General features: G+C 66.2%; 1 protein-coding gene across 5 annotated transcripts in view; it reads right to left on the bottom strand.

Annotated features, from left to right (window-relative positions):
* MTA1 (metastasis associated 1) overlaps positions 1–16,930 on the bottom strand; it is a 36,126-nt gene extending 19,196 nt beyond the window's left edge. For 3 of the 5 annotated variants that reach the window (XM_057730989.1, XM_057730990.1, XM_057730993.1), the window contains exons 1-2: positions 16,792–16,930; positions 4,013–4,080 (exon numbers count right to left, since the gene is read on the bottom strand). In XM_057730989.1, the coding sequence (XP_057586972.1) occupies positions 4,013–4,080; positions 16,792–16,819 (96 nt within the window). In that variant the 5' untranslated portion in view covers positions 16,820–16,930. Of the gene's footprint in view, positions 1–4,012; positions 4,081–6,402; positions 6,528–7,173; positions 7,667–16,791 lie in introns of those variants that run through there. The other 2 variants (XM_057730991.1, XM_057730992.1) reach the window with 1 other exon arrangement.
* Between the last annotated feature and the right edge of the window lie 355 nt (positions 16,931–17,285).

The following is a 17,285-nucleotide window of genomic DNA, read 5'->3' as shown; positions in this document are numbered from 1 at the left end:
TCTAGACCCAGTCTGCACCCCCCTCCTGCCCCAGCCCGTGTCGCCGGAGGACACCAGGTGGACCCCGACCACCAGGAAGGACAGCACTGCCTCGGCCTCGAGAGCTGCCCCTCCTTTCGGCCCCAGAGGGGCCGTGATCTAGGACGGTGACTGTGGGCTTCCGTCACCCCCACGAGCAGAACCCAGGCACCATGCAGGAGACACGGCCCTGGGACCCGGATCCGCCCCCGAGACGGAGGGCAGCGCGGCGGGCCCGAGCACCGGCCCCGGCACCAGGACGGGCGGCAGCGGCCGGGACCCGGCTCCACGTGGCGGCCGCTGCCCGAGGCGAGCCAGGCCTGCAAAGCGTCCAGCAAACGCGGACAGGACGGGCGTAGCAAGGACACCGCGAGGCCTGCGGGGGGGGGGGGGCCGCACAGGGAGAACGTGTTTCCTTAACTAACAGTTTACAAAGTTTTTAATAATGATACAAGGATTGTATCACTAATCTTTGTAGAATTCAGTAATAGCAGCATTTATAACATTAAACAAAATTATCTTTATGAAAAATATGTAACTTTTAGTTGTTAAATTCCATGAAACCAGGATTTTTTCAAGAATTTTTCATATCCCTGAGCATAAGTTAAAAGTGTCACCAACTCTGCTGCTTTACAAGCTCAGCACGAAGACTGCAGAGTGCGTGCCGGCGAAAACCGTCCTCTCGGGCTACGAAGGGATGCAGAGAGTGAAGAGCTCTTCCAGGAAAGTTAAGATCAAGTATCAAAGCAAGCGACCGCGAGAATGCCGGAAGATGGTGTGTCCGTCCTCAGCGTGTGAAGGCCAGATCTTCAGAAGCAGAACTTGTCAGGATGGCGGTGTCAGACCCGTAAACACGTGCAGTACTCATGGGTGTTCGGAGTTCTGCAAGCTGGGACTCCCGGACCAAAAAGCGCCTCCTAGAAACGGTCCTGGAGACGGCCCGCTGAGCTCGGGATGACGAGGGGCCTTCGACACGAGGGAGACGACCTGGCCCACCCACGACAGGACCGCACAGGCAAGGGACAGAGTCTAGGACGACGACCACGGGAGCCACACAGCCGTCACGGTCCTGGCCTCCGGGAGGCCTCGCGTCTTCAGGGCTTTGTTCAAGTCTCCAGCCGCTGAGGCTGCCCTGCAGGCGGGGGGCCTGTGGGGTCGTGGCGACGGCCCCTCCCAGGGGCCCCGAGAACGCGCGCTGCCTGAGGCTCTGCTCTGCTCCGCGAGCCTGGCTGGGGCCACCCTCGTCCAGAGCCCTCTTCCCTCTGGGCTCCGCCCAGATCCCGGCTGCCCGGCCCTCACAACCCCGCCCCCTCCCCGTCTCCTCAACCTGCCCGGGTCCCCTCCCCGGGCTGGGGTCCCAAAAGGCCTGCGGGAGGAACGCTGAGGCAACTGCAGGGCACCCCCGTCCGTTCCCTGTCCGCACAGAAGCCGGCTCGGCGGCAGGGCAGTGGGGGTGGCAGGAGCTCCAGCGGGGCCGGGTCCACGGGCCTTCCCACGGCAGCGCCGCGAGGCTGGGGGTGGCCACGGCCTGGGGTCCTCGGTCCCCCAGGACGACCCAGCTGGACAACACGCGACGCGGGGAGATGTCCCATTGCGGTCAGCAGCTGCTACCTTTCGTCCTTTGCTGGACTTTTTGGAGACGTTCACACCCCATATTCCAACCCGACTGTAACATCTGGCTTCTAACCCCGAGGCAGGGGCTTCCCAGGAGGCCTCTGCCTGCCCTCCGGTCCCTTCTGGGCCTCTCCTGCCTGGCCAGCACCCTGAGGGCCTGCGCGCGGCCTGGCCCCCGCGCTGCGTCCCCCCCAACCCCTGCCCCGAGGGTCTGCCCTCCTCCCCACACCCACAGGCACCCCCATCCCTACACCACCCCCCGCAGGCCTTCTCCTGTTCTTTCAAAATGGCAATTTCCTCCAGGAGCGTGAAGATTTAATTTTCCATGAAAACAATGCAAATGCAATATATATCCAATCAAAGTTCTAAGGAGAAAACTCAACAATTTGAACGCGCATGAAAGCCCAGAGTCCCAGGAGGGCTGGGGGAGAGGGCGGCAGGTGTGACCCCGCGCAGGGGTCCGAACAAGCCGGGCTCCGCCGGGAGAAGAGCGAAGAGGAGCAAGCCCCGCGGAGACCAGACGCCACACCCAGGACCACAGCGGCCGCGGTTTTCCTGAAGAAAACTCATTTCAGGCTTGTTTTCGTTCACAGAAAAGGGACGAAGCGTGGGCGCAAGCCTTCCCCGCTGCCGACACACCCCACGTCCTCCCGACCCCTCAGCGTTCACGCCAGGACCCCCGCGCGGCCCCCGTCTGCTCAGCGGCCGGCAGGCGGTCCCTCCTCCGGGGCGAGTGCCGCCCCAGGGCCGGACGGGGCCGCGGCTCCGGCAGGAAAACCTCGGGGGGAGGGGGGAGCGTCTCCTCAGGTCGCTGCTCTGTGCGCGGGGGTTCTGCTTCCTCTGACTCCCTCCAACCGGGGGTCGGGCCGCTGGGGGACCCTCTACTTTTCTGATGCTTCCCTCTCTGTGTGTTCGTGCCCGTGTCTGCTCGCGGCTTCCAGGGGCTTCCTCTCAGCCCTGAGTCTCCCCCGTCGCAGCGGCCGCCACGTCTCCCCGCGGACACCCCGGCTTGCGGCCTTCGCTCTCCTCTGCGCCCTCGCCAGCGCGCGCCCCGGCTTGCTTTCGTGGGTCTCCCGGCGGAAGCCCTCCTTCCTGCTTCGTCCAGGCGTCTTGCTGGGGCCCGACGCCAGCGGCTCAGAGCGCGCCCCCGGCCCCGACAGCAGGATGCCCGGTTCCTGGGGACCATCAGGAGAGCCCTCGAACGGACCCCGCTTTCAACCCCTGCCTGGACCACGCCTACGGGCTGCGCCCACCTGTGCAGCCAGGACCGAGCCCCGGGCCCCGCAGGGTCGGGGGGAGGCCCGCAGGGGCCCAGGGCTCCGAGGGCCCCCGAGCGCCGGGGCAGACGTGCGTGCTCTCCGGTGCTCTGGGCCGCGCCGGCCCCCTCCCGCCACCCACCCGGCGGAGCTCCCTGGTGTCCACCCCCGTGTCCACCCCTCGCGGGGCGGCACCGCCTCTCCCTCACCCGGGCCTCATCCTCACACACGCGGCTGCCACGGGCAGACGTCACGGCCAGCAGGTCACGACCAGAGTGAGGGCACCACGGCCGTCCCGAGACCAGCGGCCGCCACGGCCCCCACCACCCGGGCGACTCCTCACACAGGCCCGGCCCCCAGCTGCGCCTGAGTGGACCCGCGCGGGGGGTGACCGCCTGCTCCCTCCCAGCAGCAGGGCTCCGGGGAGGTGCCCCCAGGGCACGGGAGCCAGCAGTGCGGCGGTCATCCGCATGGGACGTCCCGGCCACCGCCCCCAGCCCCGGCCCGAGGCTCCCCGGGAGCACCGGGTGACTCCAGCCAGGCCGACGTGCGCAGGCCGGGGCCTCGGGGGCACGGGCACCCCGCCCACCCCCGGTTCCAGTGAGTGCGGCCACGGGGTCGGGGAGCGACGTCTGACCCTCGGGGGGTCGGCGCCCTGACCTTCCCACCCACCCTGCCTGGTCCGCAGAACCGGGCCGCCCTGCCACAAGGCCTGAGGTCCAGCAGAGCAGCGCCTCGCCGGCCAGGCAGGGCGGCCCCTCGCCAGCCCGAGGGACGACAGCGCCTCCGGGGAGGCGGCTGCTCCTCGCAGGAACCGGGGGCGGGCGAGGCAGCAGGGCCACGCGTCCCGCGGACCAGGCATCACCGCGGCCCTGGAGGAGGGTCACACGGCTGCCCTGTCCCCCAGCAGCCCCGCCGACGCCTGCATCCAGGAGGCCGGCAGGAGAGGCGGTGGCAGCTCCCCCGCGGGGCCGGGGGTCCACAGCGCCCACGCCTCTGACCAGAGGCCCGTTCTGAACCCGCGCGCCCCCGCCCACCGTGCGCCCAGGCCAGACAGGCTCCGCCCGGGAGGGCGCTGGGCAGGCGGGGAGAGAGGGGAGGCCCCACCCCCACAGGGACGCTACCTTGTTGAGCTCCTCAATCCTCCGGATCAGGTACGGGTTGCTGGAGGAGTTCTCGAAGTAGACGTAGTCTGCAAAAAGGGCGAGAGCGTGTCAGCCCGCGGCTCGGAGGCCGCCGCCAGGGCCCGGCCCCGGCCCCCGCCCCGCTCCTGCGCGCACAGGGAGCAAAGGCACATCGGCGGGGCCGGGCCGGGGCCCGCAGCCCTTCCCAGCGCGTGGGGGCCGGGCTGCAGCTTCGCCCACCCCCCGGAGACCCCCTCACCCCAGGGCCCCCAAGCATGGCACCTCCAGGGCGGTCACAGGCACTGCCACCGCGGGCCCGAGGCCACGTCAGCATGAGGGCGGCCTGACCCCGCACCTGCCCCCTCGCACGTCCCCTGGCATCCCACCACCCTGCCCACCACCCTTCCCTCCGTTCCCAGGCGCTGGGCGGAGGCCAGGGCTTCTGGGCGGAGGCGGCACGGGGCGCGCGGGGCCGGACGAGGTCAGGCGCCCGGGGGCGGGGTCCCGCGCGTGCTGCCGCCCCCCAGGCCCCCCAGACCTCAGGTCAGCACACCCCCCCCCCCAGAAAAACCACACGTGCTCTCCGTTTCCCCAACGCCCCCAAGAGCGAGCGGGGCTCTGGCTCAGGGAGGCCCCCAGTGGAGGCCAGGGGGGCCGCCCAGAAAGCCCAGCACAGCCGCGAGGCCAGACCCGCACGTGCACGTGGCCCAGGAGCCCCCCGGACGGAGGCGAAGACCCCAGAGGGGTCACAGGAGGGACACGCCCACGGCTGCCCGGCTGGAGAGAGGCCTGCGGGAGGGGCCGCCCGTCACGACCGTTTCAGGGTGACCACGGCCACACTGCGCCTCGCTGGACCGTGCACGCCAAACAGGTGGGTTTCACCACGTGTAGCTCTTAACTCCAAACAGCAGTTTCTATAAGAAGGTCTCAAATCAATCATCTGAGCGTCCATTCGAATAAACTAGGTAAGGCAAATTAAACCTGACGTTAACTGCTCCCACGTGTCAGGAACTGGAAGCAACCCGAACGCTCTCCCGGGGGGCGGGGCGCGGCAGAGACGGGCAGCAGGTCTGCGTCCGGCGGTCGCAGAGCTCTGGGGGTGCTGGGCGAGGTGCCCTGGACGTGGGGGCGGCCGGAGGGGCGGGGGGCTTGAGGGACCGGGTGTCCCGTGCCCCGGGCGGCAGGGACACACCTGCCGGCAGCTGCCCAGACCCCCAGAGCCCTGCACTTCCGAGGACGGGGCTTCAGCACCTGTGACGCGTGCTTCCGCAGGCGGGGGACAGGAAGAGGCAGGAGGAGGAAAGAGCTCGAGAGGCCGCCGGAGCAGGAGCAGCCGCGGGAGGGCGGGGAGGGCGGGGACCCCCGCGGAGGAGCCCCGTTCAGAGGCCACAACCTTCCAGAGAGAGAAAGGACAGAACCCCCGCCCCTCCCCGGCCCAGACGGCTTTGCGGGTGCACCCTACCGAACCCCGAAGGCAGACTGAACACAGCCTACACGCGTCTACCAGAAAGCACGGGAGGAGAGAACCCCCGGGGGCTCAGGAGCCCGGACACCACGGGAGACCACGGAACACAGCGCTCAACACAAGCTCCCCCGTCGAGGCCGGCAGCCCGGGCAGGGGAAGACACCCCTGACCCCTGGGCGTCACCTGGACACACGGGCAAGTCACAGCAGCAGAATGAAGAAAACGCATCTCAGCAGACACAGAGACGCGGACGCAACTTACACAATTCCTGGTAAAAACCGACACAAACTAGGAACTCAAGGGACCCTCCTCGCCGTCTAGCAGGCACGTGCGAAAATCCTACAGCAAAGTCACGTTTACTGACGGAACAGCGGGGCTCTCCCCAAAGCCGGGAACGGGGCGCCCGCGGTGACCTGCCCCACTGCTACTCAGCCACAGGTTCTAGGCGGAGCCCCGAGGAGAGAAAACACATACATGAAAGGCGTACAGATTGGACAGGAAGAGAGAAAACTCTCTAAACGCAGATGATGTGACTGTCCACAGAAAAATTCCCAGAGTTTACAGAAAAGCTATTAAATAATGAGCCGCTCTCGCCTTGAGATGGACTGTGTTCTGCCTATAGCCTGTGTAGCTCTCTCCATAAACCTGCTTTCTCTTAAAGAGAAACCAACAAACCAACTAACAAGTGAGGGTTTCTAGCAAGCTTGTAGGATAAAAAAAAAAGTGTATTAAAAGTACCATTTACAACAGCTCCAAGGAATATTAAGTACCTAAGTATCAATTTAACAAACAAGCTACAGATCTTTAAAGATCAAAGTTCTGGGCAGAGATCTGTATGCTGAAAACTACACACCACCAGTGAGAAAAACCAACAAAAATCTAAACAAATAGTAACGTATAAGGTATCATGGATTAGAACACCCACCGTCAACCTCTGGCGGTAAAGGGTCAGACCGTCAACCCTTCAGGCTCTGCAGGGCAAGAGGCTACACCAGAGGTATCACTTAGGCATTCACATCAGACATTTCCACAAACATTTTGCCAATGAAACTGAAAATAAAACAATAATAATTGAGCATGCTTTTTTGTGGTAATACTGGTCTAATGAATTCTGTCTGGGGTGGAGGACAATTTGTTTCACTGGGGCTCAAGTTCATGTTCTTGATCATGAAAACCCAACGCAATGTCCCCGTTAACGCCGACCCGTGATGCGGTCTCAATGTCTTTCTGCACAAAAAGTACCCAGACACCAATACCCACCTGCCCGCGTGAACCCGCGACTGAGCACGTGCCTAGCGGACTGCCCTGGGAGTTCTCGCTTAACCTCTCCTCTCAGCCCCTGTGCGGTGGCGGGCACACCCGCAGGCCTGGGCTGTCCACACCCCGCACATCCACAGGCAGGTGTGGCCCCCGACCTGCCCCAGGGAGCTCACCCCAGAGCCCCTGGACAGTCCTGCTTGACAGGGGTCTTTGCCCACCCGGGGGGCGTGGGCCACACAGACCACACCCACAACGTGATCCGTGGTGGGGCCAGAGGTCAACTTGACCTGTGGAGGGCTGGACACGAAGGCCGGCCGTGCCAGGGGTCAGCCACGGCTACGTGACCAACTGGGATAAACACCCTGGACGCCGAGACGCACGTGGTCTCACCATCCGTGACCCTGGGAGAGGCCAGCTGGAAGCCTTGACCTTTTACCTTCACCGATCCTGGTCTGTGTCCTTTTGTGGTACGAAGCTTAACCACGAATACGACGGCTTTGCCGACCCGGAACTGCAGCAGGTGACGCAGCACAGGGGTGGGGCAGCTCCTCGAGGCAGCTAAGTGGCTTCTGAAGCCCAGAAACCTCCTCTGTGCTTGCCCTGCAGCCTAAAGCGCGCTGCTGGGACTGCCGTCTGAGCGCAGAGAACATGCCCGCTGCAGATCTGGGTCGGGGTGGAGATCCCGTCTCTCGTCTTAACATCTGACGGTAAGGCACTGTGTAAAGCAGTCTGTGATTCAAACACCAGTCATCACCACAGTGTAAGTCTGCAGTTAAGTGCCATTTCACGTAATTTTCGGATGACCTCCCAGAGGGCCGTTATCCAGCACACAGCAAAGACCAGCTTCCCAGAGCACTCAGTGTCTGAGCACCACGGTTGAGAGTGGTTCTGATTCTGAAAAATTCCAACTTCCGCCCTGAGTTTAAGAAATCACAATAAAATGTAACCGCTGCTACTCTCTCAAGCTGCTGCATGGTAGGGCAAGTCAAGACATTCAGCTTCCACGTCTGATGAAAACTCACAGGACGGCTGACGGTTAAGTCCTCGAGGTCAAATGCAGGTCTCGACCAGGTCTGGCAGGTGTCTGGTGATGGACAGCAGGCAGCCGGCTGGCAGCTCTGACCGGCGGACACCGGGCATTGGGCTCTTCTGAGGTGGGCGTGGGGGGCGGGGAGGAGGCGCTCCGCTCCCTGTTGACACGACAGGTTGGGTGAAGCACGAGACTCAGCATGTGGCACGAAGCTGTCACGCAGCCCGACGGACAACGGGCTTCAGGCACCAGGTGTGTCAAGGAGCTCTGTCCAGAGGTCCAGCCAAGCCCCGTTCTGCTCCATACCCCAAGTTCTGTTCACACACACTGCAGTTTCTCCTATGAACCGGCTCACGTGGGTACGGGGGCTGAGAGATCAGACCACCTGCTGTCTGCAAGCTGGGGCCCAGGAGCCAGTGGTGAGGCAGCCTGAGTCTGAACGCTGAGAACCAGGAACCCCGACGTCCGAGGACAGGAGAGGACGGACAGCCCAGCGCAAAGAGCAGGACGCCAGCCCCCGCGCCTCCCCGCGCCGGCAGGCCTCGCGGACTGGCCGCCGCTGTGCTGCGCGGGCTCCGATCCAGGCCGACCCGTCCCGAGACGCCCTGGCGGACACACCACAAACAACGTCCCCCCGGCCCCGGCCGCCCGAGCCTGGCCGGGTGGACATGGCGCCCTCGCGGAGCCCACTCCCGCCGGCACCAGGCGGGCGTCTCCCCAACCTCTCTGACCATCTCGGCCGTGCCCGGCCCAGGCAGGCTCTTCGCAGGGGCCCGTCTCCCCTCGGGGCGCCCGGCGGCCGCCGCCCGCACGGCCGAGTGCCGTCGCCGCCAGGAAGCGGGCTCTCCGCGCGGCTCTGCGGACAGAGTCCCGTGGAGCCTCTGCGGTCGCCTCTCCACGCACTTGCGTGGTGAGCAAGCTCAGCCGCGGTGGGACAGTCTCCGGGCCGGGAACCCTGCGGCCGTGCCCGCACACGTCCCCTCAGCACAGCGGCGGTGTCAGCGCGTGCACATCGCTTGCCGCCACCCTGGGGGGCGACAACCGTGCCCACGCCCCGGAAGCCGGGGGCTCTGCGCGCTGCCCCGGGGACGCGGGGACGGGGCACAGAGCTGGGGAGGGAGGACCTGTGGGGTGATTCGCAGCGACGGCACCGCAGGTGGGCAGGGCGGCAAGCGCGCGGACCTCACCGCCACGCGACCACGCGGAGGCCCCCGAGCAGCCAGGGGACACACGCAAACACACAGGCACAGCTCGTTCCAACACGACTTCATGTATGGGCACTGAGATCTGAATTTCATGGAACGTTCACGTGTCCTAAAGTAGTCTTCTTTTGATTTTTTTTCTTCAACCATTTAAAAATGTAGGAACCATTCTGAGCTCAGGAGTCACAGGAAAACGGGCAGCGGGCCGCGGCCTGCCGTCCCTGCAGGAGAGGCCTCGATGATGGTGAAGAGGCCACTTCCCCCAAACTGCTCTCAACCATACGTTCAACACGATCCCAATCAAAACGCCACGATTTTTTTTTTCTGTAGAAACCAATAAGCCAACCCTACACTTTACGTGGGAAATCCAAGACACCAGAATAGGCTAAACCGTCTGGAAAAGGGACAGTCGGGATTCCCTGGCGGTGCCGTGGTTAGGACCCCACACGCTCAGTGCCGAGGGCCGGGGTTCCATCACTACGATCGGGAAACGAAGACCCTGCGCGCTGCGGGGCAAGGCCGGAAAGAAAAAGGGAAAACAACAAAGTCGGAGGACTCCCGCCTGGTCCAGGTTTGCCGTGAAGTTAAAATAATCCAGACAGCGTGAACCCAGGCGGCGTGAACTGGCAGAAGCACGGCCGCAGATCAATGGAAAAATCGGAGGAACGAGGGAGCCGCAAACGCACAGCAAACGGTGCGACCGAGGGGGCCCCCCCGAGGTGAAGGGGGTCAAGGTGTTAACAGGTGTACATTCACACGCAAAGGGGGAAGAACCTGAGAACCTTCACCGTCGCCGCACACAAAAACTACCTCAGAGTGGGTCACACACGTACAAGCGAAACCCGGAACTATAAAAATTCTACAAGAAAGCAGGATAAAATCCTTGTGACCTTGGAGTAGACAGTTTCACACACAAAATGTGCAAATGACAAAAGAGAAAATTTGCAAAATACACATCTTGTCAAGGACTGAAATCCAGAATACAAAACAAACTCTCACAACTCAACAGTAAGCTTCTTTCCAATTTCAAAAACAGGCAAAAGACTTGTCCGGACACCTGGCCACAGGCCCAGGGACGGCAGATAAACATGCAGAAAGATGGCCAGCATCTCAGATCCTCAGAGAAACACAAATCAACTCTCGTGGGGGGCCCCGCACGCCAGCCGGACTCCCGCGCAGAAGCACTGCCCCGACACCGAGCGCCTACGAGGACGCGGGGGACCCCCTTGGCACCGCCGCCGGGAGCACAGGCGGTACCGCCACCGTGCAAAGTAATGAGGCTGCATACAGGCGACCCCACCCGTCCCTGCCCGGGTCCTTTCATCACGAGAAATGACAGGCGTTCACACCGAAAGCTAAGCACAGGTGTCCCCAGTGGCTGCACTCAATAACCAAAAACCGGAAAGGACCCTGCTGTCATTAGAACACCAGGTCCTTCCAAAAGTCCCGCTGAAATCCTAACACCAAAGCCGTGGTATCTGGAGGTGGGGCCTTTGGGAGGTGCACAGGGTGGGGCCCCCACGAGTGGGATCAGTGCTCTTACAAGAGACCCCACACAGCGCCCCAGACATGGAGTCTGCTGGCGCCTTGACCCGGGACCCGTGGCCCCAGAGCTGCGAGACGTTGGTGTCTGCTGTTAACGAGGCCCCCAGGGGCTGGCGTCCGTCACGGCAGCCTGACGGGCCCAAGCCGACCCCGACGACGGCCCTCGGCCAATGACTACACCGCGCTGCGTCCTCTCTGCAGGCAGGAGACCGACGCGTGCGGCGACACCTGGTGAAGGGGATCTGGAGCGAGAGGGACAGACCAGGCCGCCGGAGCTAGGGCCGGGCAGGGGCTGACCGCTTGTGCCCCCCCCCGGCCTGTCCAGGGCCACACGTGGACGCGCGTGTGGCCGTGACACACCTGTGCCCGTCTGTCCAGATCAAAGCGTCGTACACATAAAAGGGTGTGAGACAAGTGCACGTCAACAGACCTCACTTTAAAGTTAAAAACTACACACAGGCCGTTCCCATTCGTCACAGTAGCTACGCTTCCCAGAGTCACCACCGTCCCCGAGTCACCCGGAGCTGAGCCATCGCCCGGGGGGCCAGGGTCAGGGGCCCGCCAGCCTCCAGCCACGTTTTCATCAGCCCATCAACACAGAACCATTTAAAGACACCGTGTTTGGTATGTGCCGTGTTGCTGGTTCACGCCTATTGGGCCCGCAGCCTCTCTGCACTTAGCAACACTGGACACACTTCAGGGCTCGCCTGGGGGCCACGTAAAGCACCGAAATCTCCAACTAAAAGCACAAAATCTCAAACGGCTCAGCATAGTCCTCATCCCTCACGGCTCCGTGGGTTACACATCAGCCGCAGGGAGCTGGCGGATTCGCAAAGACGATGCGTGAGGAGTGACGAGGCCGGACAGGACACGTCCACGGAGCAAGTGGGAGAGGTGGCTACAGGCAGGAGGCCACTGGAGGGGACAACAGGAGGCCCCACGGGACCCCCGGCACACACACCCCGCCAGCACCCTCCAGGGCCGCCTCCCACCAGCTCCCCTGGGGCCGGCCCAGATGCTCAGGCCCGTGACGCTGAGCCGCCAGGCACCGCCCTCCAACGCCTGGCACCTAAGGAAGCCAGACTCCTGACCCTACAGGACCACCTCTTCTCTCACCTGCTACACCTGGGCAGCCCCGCGAGCCCAGAGCCAAGCCCACCCGCACGCGGGCGTCCTCCTCCTCCTCTGACCGCGCCCTGGGGGCTCCACCTCCCCAGCCAGGCCCCCCGTCCACACACCCCACCGGACGGAGGCGGACCCCGCCTGGAGGGGGAAGCGGCCGACGACCGAGGGGACGGGCCGGGCAGCAGGCCTGAGCGCAGCAGGCGCCCCCACGTCTCTCTGGAGGAGTGGACAGAAGCGGCGCCACCCGGACCCCCGCGCGAGCCCTGGCAGCGCCCGCGGCCCAGGCTGAGGCTGAGCCACGGGCCTGAGCGCACGCCGCTCCCACGGAAGCGCCGCCCCGCACGGGGGGCGGGGCGCCGCTCAGAGGTGACCCCCGGGGACCCCCAAGCCCCCAGGGGCCCGAGGAGCCCGCGCTGCCTGACGGCCCACAGACGGACCCCCACCTTGCAGAAGGCAGGGCAGCGGCAGGGCTGGCCGCGGGGGTGCCGAGCGCAGGGTCCCGCTGGGTGTGCCGCACCCGCGCCCCTCACTCCCGAGGCCAGCAGCCCCCACCTCCAGTCACCACGGTCACACGCGTCACCCAGAGGAACCTGGGCCTCCAGCTCAGGGGCCTGAGCCCAGCTGGGCCCCCAGAACAGTGACAGGACAGCCAGGGCCCAGGTGGGGGGGGTGCTGTGAGGGGCCACCTGGGGGCAAGGCCGGATCGGGGGGCCCCGGAGGTGCTGGGGGTTGACCCCCCCACCGCCGAGGCCTCTAAGCAGTCTGAAGCGGGGGAGATGGAGCAGACCCGCGGCTCAGACGCGTCCTCTCCTCGGGCCGCCCGTGGAGCGTGGCCAGAAGATCTGCCGCGAGGCGGCAGAGCACGTGTCGTCCCCATGAGGGGCCCCCGGGCCGGGAGACCAGGTGTCCCCGTGAGAAGGCACGGCTCCAACCTGAGCGCCACTGACCAGGAACAGGGAGGCCGCAGGGGCCCGGCCCGTGCAGCACGGTGGGCAGCGTCCCCAAGGCCACCCCGGGTAGCCCTGCCAGACCCTCTCCAGGAACCGCACCCCGCCGTCGGCCCGGACCCCCCCGCCACGGAGGTGGCGCGGACACCCTCGTCCGTCCACACCGGGGCCCCAGGAAGGCTGTGCCCGCTGCCATCGGACCCGGGCCCCCCGCTCCCTCCAAACAGACGGGCAGGGATGCAGGGCGCCGTGCAGAATGTCACACTCCTGAGAGAAGGCCGGCTGGGGGGCGCAGGCGGGCCTGGGCCAGGGCCTCGGGCAGCCCCCACCCCAAACTCCCGCAGGAGGCAGCCGGGAGCAGGGGGTCCTGCGGCCAACCTCGCCCGCGCCCGCGCAGCCCCTCGGGCCCCAGCGTGTCTAGCACCCCCGTCCACACATCCAGATGCCCCGAGAAGGCCACTGCCTACTGCAGGGGTGCCCCCCGACCCGCCGCGTGAGAACCGCCCGGCCTGCCCCAGGACCCACCTGCTGCACGGACGTCCCTGAACCACCGCTCCTCTTTCCATTAACCCAGGACTGTAACAGCCACATGTTCCTCTCTAAGGACTACAAAGCCCCAGCGGGCCGGGCCCAGCCCTGCCCAGCCCTGCCCCAGAGGGCCCCCGACAGGGGGGCAGGCTGTGTGGGGCGGGGGGTAAAAGCGGTGTGTCCCTCCCCACCCGGAGCCCACGGCCGGCGCCCCCCTCACCTGGGTCCCCAGCGGTCCCTGCTGGCCCCGCACACGTCTGGCATCTTCCGGCGTGTGAAGGTCTTACCTTGTCACAAGTTAAAATTCAACAACCAAAGAAGCATTTCTGACACAGGACAGGAGACAGATGACAAAAACGAGAGCAGCAGGGGCGACGGGGACACCGTCAGGCTGCCCGAGAGCTGGGTGGTCCTGCCACCTTTTTAAAGTATATTTTTAAAAATCACACCCACCAAACGCATAGGGGTTAACGTCTTACAATGGAAGAAAAAAAGACAGAAAATCGGAAGGGAGAAGGTTGCAGCCACCAATTAAAAACCCACCCACCGCCCCAGGGACGGCGCTGACGGGCAGCTCCTGGCTGCTGGCGTCCGCCTTCCCTCCTGCGACACGACAGCACGTCTCTGCACGCGTGCACGGAGACAAAAAGAGGTGCCCGTGGTGCCCTCAGCCCGTGGCTGGTTCCGGAAGGCTGGCCAGGTGCCCCCCGCGCCAGGAGCACAGACCCCAGAGGAGCAGGGGTTGTGCCGCCCGACCCCGCCACCCACATCCAGGCCTCACCCGCCACACGTGTTGCCGCCGCTGCCACCAACAGAAGGCCTCTGTCCAGGCCGGGTCCCTTCCCGGGGAAGAACCAGGCCCTGTCCCCTCCCAGGCTGACCCACGCCGCCCCGCCGGTCCGCTGGCACGAAGCTGTGGCCATGTCTTCGCCCCGCCCAGACATCCTGGCAGGGCCTCAGGACAGCCCGCCAGGTAGAATGCACGACACCCAGAGAACACGGGCCCCTGCTAACTACTTTCGAGTGCACGTCCCTCCCGGGCAACGTCTGGGACACACTTAAGCTGAGAAACTGTTTATCTGAGATTCACGCTGAACGGGGGACGCGTGCTTCCCCTTGCCACGTCCAGCACCTTCGGAAAAGGCGGAGGGTCCCAAGTGGAGACGACGGGGGCGGTGGGGGGGGCGTTTCCCAGACTCTGTCCCTGCAGTGCCCCCCAGGCCAGGGCAGGCTGCCCAGGCAGGGCCAAACCCCAGCAAGAGAGGGGCGTACCTTCCTCTGTCTGGGCCCCCAGCCCAAGCAGGCAGCACCTCAGGACAGGGTGCCAACCTGCCAACACCCTGCCCGCCCGCTGGGACCACTGGCCCTGCGGACCCATGGGACAGTGCCTCGGGATTCCGTCCAGAAACCGGAGACGGGACTGCAGGGACCAACAGCGAGTCCAAGTGGAAGAGGTCCTGCAACGCAGGCCCTGGGGGGGCCTCCAGGACACCCTCAGGGGGACATGCAGGCCTGTCCCCTGGAGGAGGCACCGCAGGACACAGAGATCCCCGTCCACACCGTAGGGAAACTGAGGCACGGGACACTCTGAGGGTGACCAGGCCCCCGCTGACTTCACAGCCAGATAGGAAGCTTGAAGCCCACGTGTCAAGCGAGGGTGGGGCACAAATGGAGGGCAGGGCGCCCGCAAGCAACCCACCAGGAGAGGCAGGGGCTGGAAGACATGCCTGGGAGGGGGTGAAGGCGCAGCAGGGACCAGCTGAGGGCCTCCAGCCCCCAGCCCCCGGGGTCCCCACCCAGGAGCGGGCACCTCCGTTCTGGAGACACTGCTTCATTTATGCAACATGCCCATGTGACCGCAGGGCCGAAGCCTGGGGTGGGAGTAGGGCCACACCGGCAGAGGGGTGTCTGGCTGGGTAAAGCCGAGAGGACACCAGGAGGATGGCAGTGCGGAGGGGTCTCATGCCGGGCAGGAGGGGGGTGTTCTGCACTGCGGAAAGGGGGTCCAAGAGGGCACGGGATCGGGGGGGGGGGGGAGAACTGAAAGTGGCGGCTGCAAGGCAGGCAGGAGCCCTGGGCTGCAGCAGTTGGGGCAGGGGGCAGAGGCTGACGGGCTGCGAGCTACCAGGATGGAGAAGGGAAGTCAGTCCCTCGCGGGGGACCCTCCTGCTCCCCCCACAGATGACGGGATCCCGCCTGGACTGGCGAAGTTGGGAAATGAACAGGCCCCTCCCTGAAGGGCCCCTACACCGCAGCTTGCTCCCTGCACGTGTCGGCAAAGGGGCCTGTGCTACATGAGGTACAGGCCTCCATTCCCGTGACCTCCTCTGAGTCAGAGAGGGCAGGGGAGGGCCTGATGGCCAGGCAGGTGCATGCTGACCCACTGCACAGATGGAGGCGCGCGCCCAAGGTCACAAGGCTGGCCTGGCACTCAGGGTCAGCTGGCCAGCGACAGGGTGGACTGAGCACACAGGTGACTTGGAAAGCGAGGCAGGCGCTGTTCGCGTCCTGACGTGCTCCACCAAAGGTGGGCAAGTGGACATCTCAGAGTCTCAGACAGGGTGGGTACCGCACCTCCCTGTGAAGGACCAGCTCAGAACCCCACGGAAAACCAGCGGTGCAGCCTCCTGGAGCCCCCTGCCCAAAAGTGGGGCAAGGCCCAAAGCCGGGGGCTTCCTGGAGCCCAAGTAGGAGAAGGAACAGTTCAGGAAGGAAGCCCCCCAAGGGCCTCAGCCAGCTCAGCACCCTAACCAGGGGGCCACCTGCCTCTTCCACACCCTTGCAAAGCACCCCCCTGCTGGGCTGGGGAGACAGGAGGCAGCAGGAAGTTTGGGGGTGTCTTAGAAAAGCATGCTCAGGGTGACCACAGGCTGCTGAGGACCTGCAGAGGGAACCCCGCTGGCGGAAGCCCCCAAGCACACACTCGGCCCAAGGGGTAGCTCTCAGCTGCACCCGGGCTCCCAGGCATGGGGCTCCCCAGCCCAGCACCTGAGCCGGCCCTGCATGTCCCGCTGGGCACTCCCCGCCCCCGCGGCCCCAAAACTCCCGCTCCCAGAAGGGCAGCCGGCACCCTCCCCCCACCCGCCCCAGTCCACGTGCTCCTGCTCTGCTCTGGGGTGGGGGGCTCCAGGCTGCCGGGGCCAAAAGGATGCTCTGCGACTCTCAGAGCCTGCCACAGCTCCTCTGCCGGGGCCCGACAGGCCGCGCACGGTAGGCCCCCAACAGGTGGGCAGAGCCCCCGCCTCCCCGGCGCCCAGCTCAGCCACGACCCCTGCGCGGCTCCAGCGGGGACCGGCCCAAGGGGCCATTTCGGGTCGGGACGAGCCTGGCCGGGGCCGAGCGGGGGGGTGGAGGCGCGGGCTGCTCAGAAAAGATGGAGCGGGAAGGGGAAGGAGATGGCGGTGGGGTGCAGCAGAGGGGGTGGCGGCGGCCGGGGAGGAGGAGGGAGGGCCCCGCCGGGCCGGCCTGCGTGGGGGAGGGGTGCGGAGGCGGGGGGGGGCCAGCAGCGGCCCGGCGGGGGAGGGGAGCGGGGAGGGGGAGGGGAGGAAGGGGACGTGGGGGAGGGGAGGGCGCGACGCGGGGCGCGGGCGGGGGGGGGGCGGCGGGGGGGCGCCGAGGCCCGGCCGCGCGGAGACCCGGGGTCGCGCCCGCGGCGGGCGGACCGGCGGCGGCCTTACCTCCGACCCTGTACATGTTGGCGGCCATGTCCGGCGGCGGCGGCGGAGGCCGCGGGCTGGGCCGGGCGGGGCGCGGGGCTGGGCGCGGGCGGCCGGGAAAATGGAGGCGCGCGGGCGCGGGGGCCGCGGGGCGCGGGGGCGCGGGCGGCCGGGCGGGCGCTCTCCGGGGGCCGCGCCGCCGCCGCCGCCGCCGCCGCCGCCTCCTGCTCCGCCGCCGCCGCCGCCGCCGCCGCCGAGGCCGCCGAGGCCGCGCAGGGACCGAGGGCCGCGGCGCGGGCGGGAGAGGAAGAGGAGGGGCGGCCGCGGGGAGGGAGGGGCCTCGGGCGCCGCCGCCCACCGCGCGGGCCGTTACCCGAGCGCGGCCGCGCGCTGCCCGCCGCCGCCGCCGCCGCCGCCCGCCCCGCGGGGCCCCCCCCCGGCCCCGGCAGGCCCCGCCCCGCCGGGCCGCGGCCTGCCCGGGCCTCCCGCTCCGTTCGGCCCCCCGCCCCCCCCGG

This window comes from Hippopotamus amphibius, chromosome 4 (genome assembly GCF_030028045.1).
Source record: "Hippopotamus amphibius kiboko isolate mHipAmp2 chromosome 4, mHipAmp2.hap2, whole genome shotgun sequence".
Taxonomy (NCBI): Eukaryota; Metazoa; Chordata; class Mammalia; order Artiodactyla; family Hippopotamidae; genus Hippopotamus; species Hippopotamus amphibius.
Note: the sequence above shows the minus strand (reverse complement) of the source record. Positions and strands in the feature narration are given on the sequence as shown.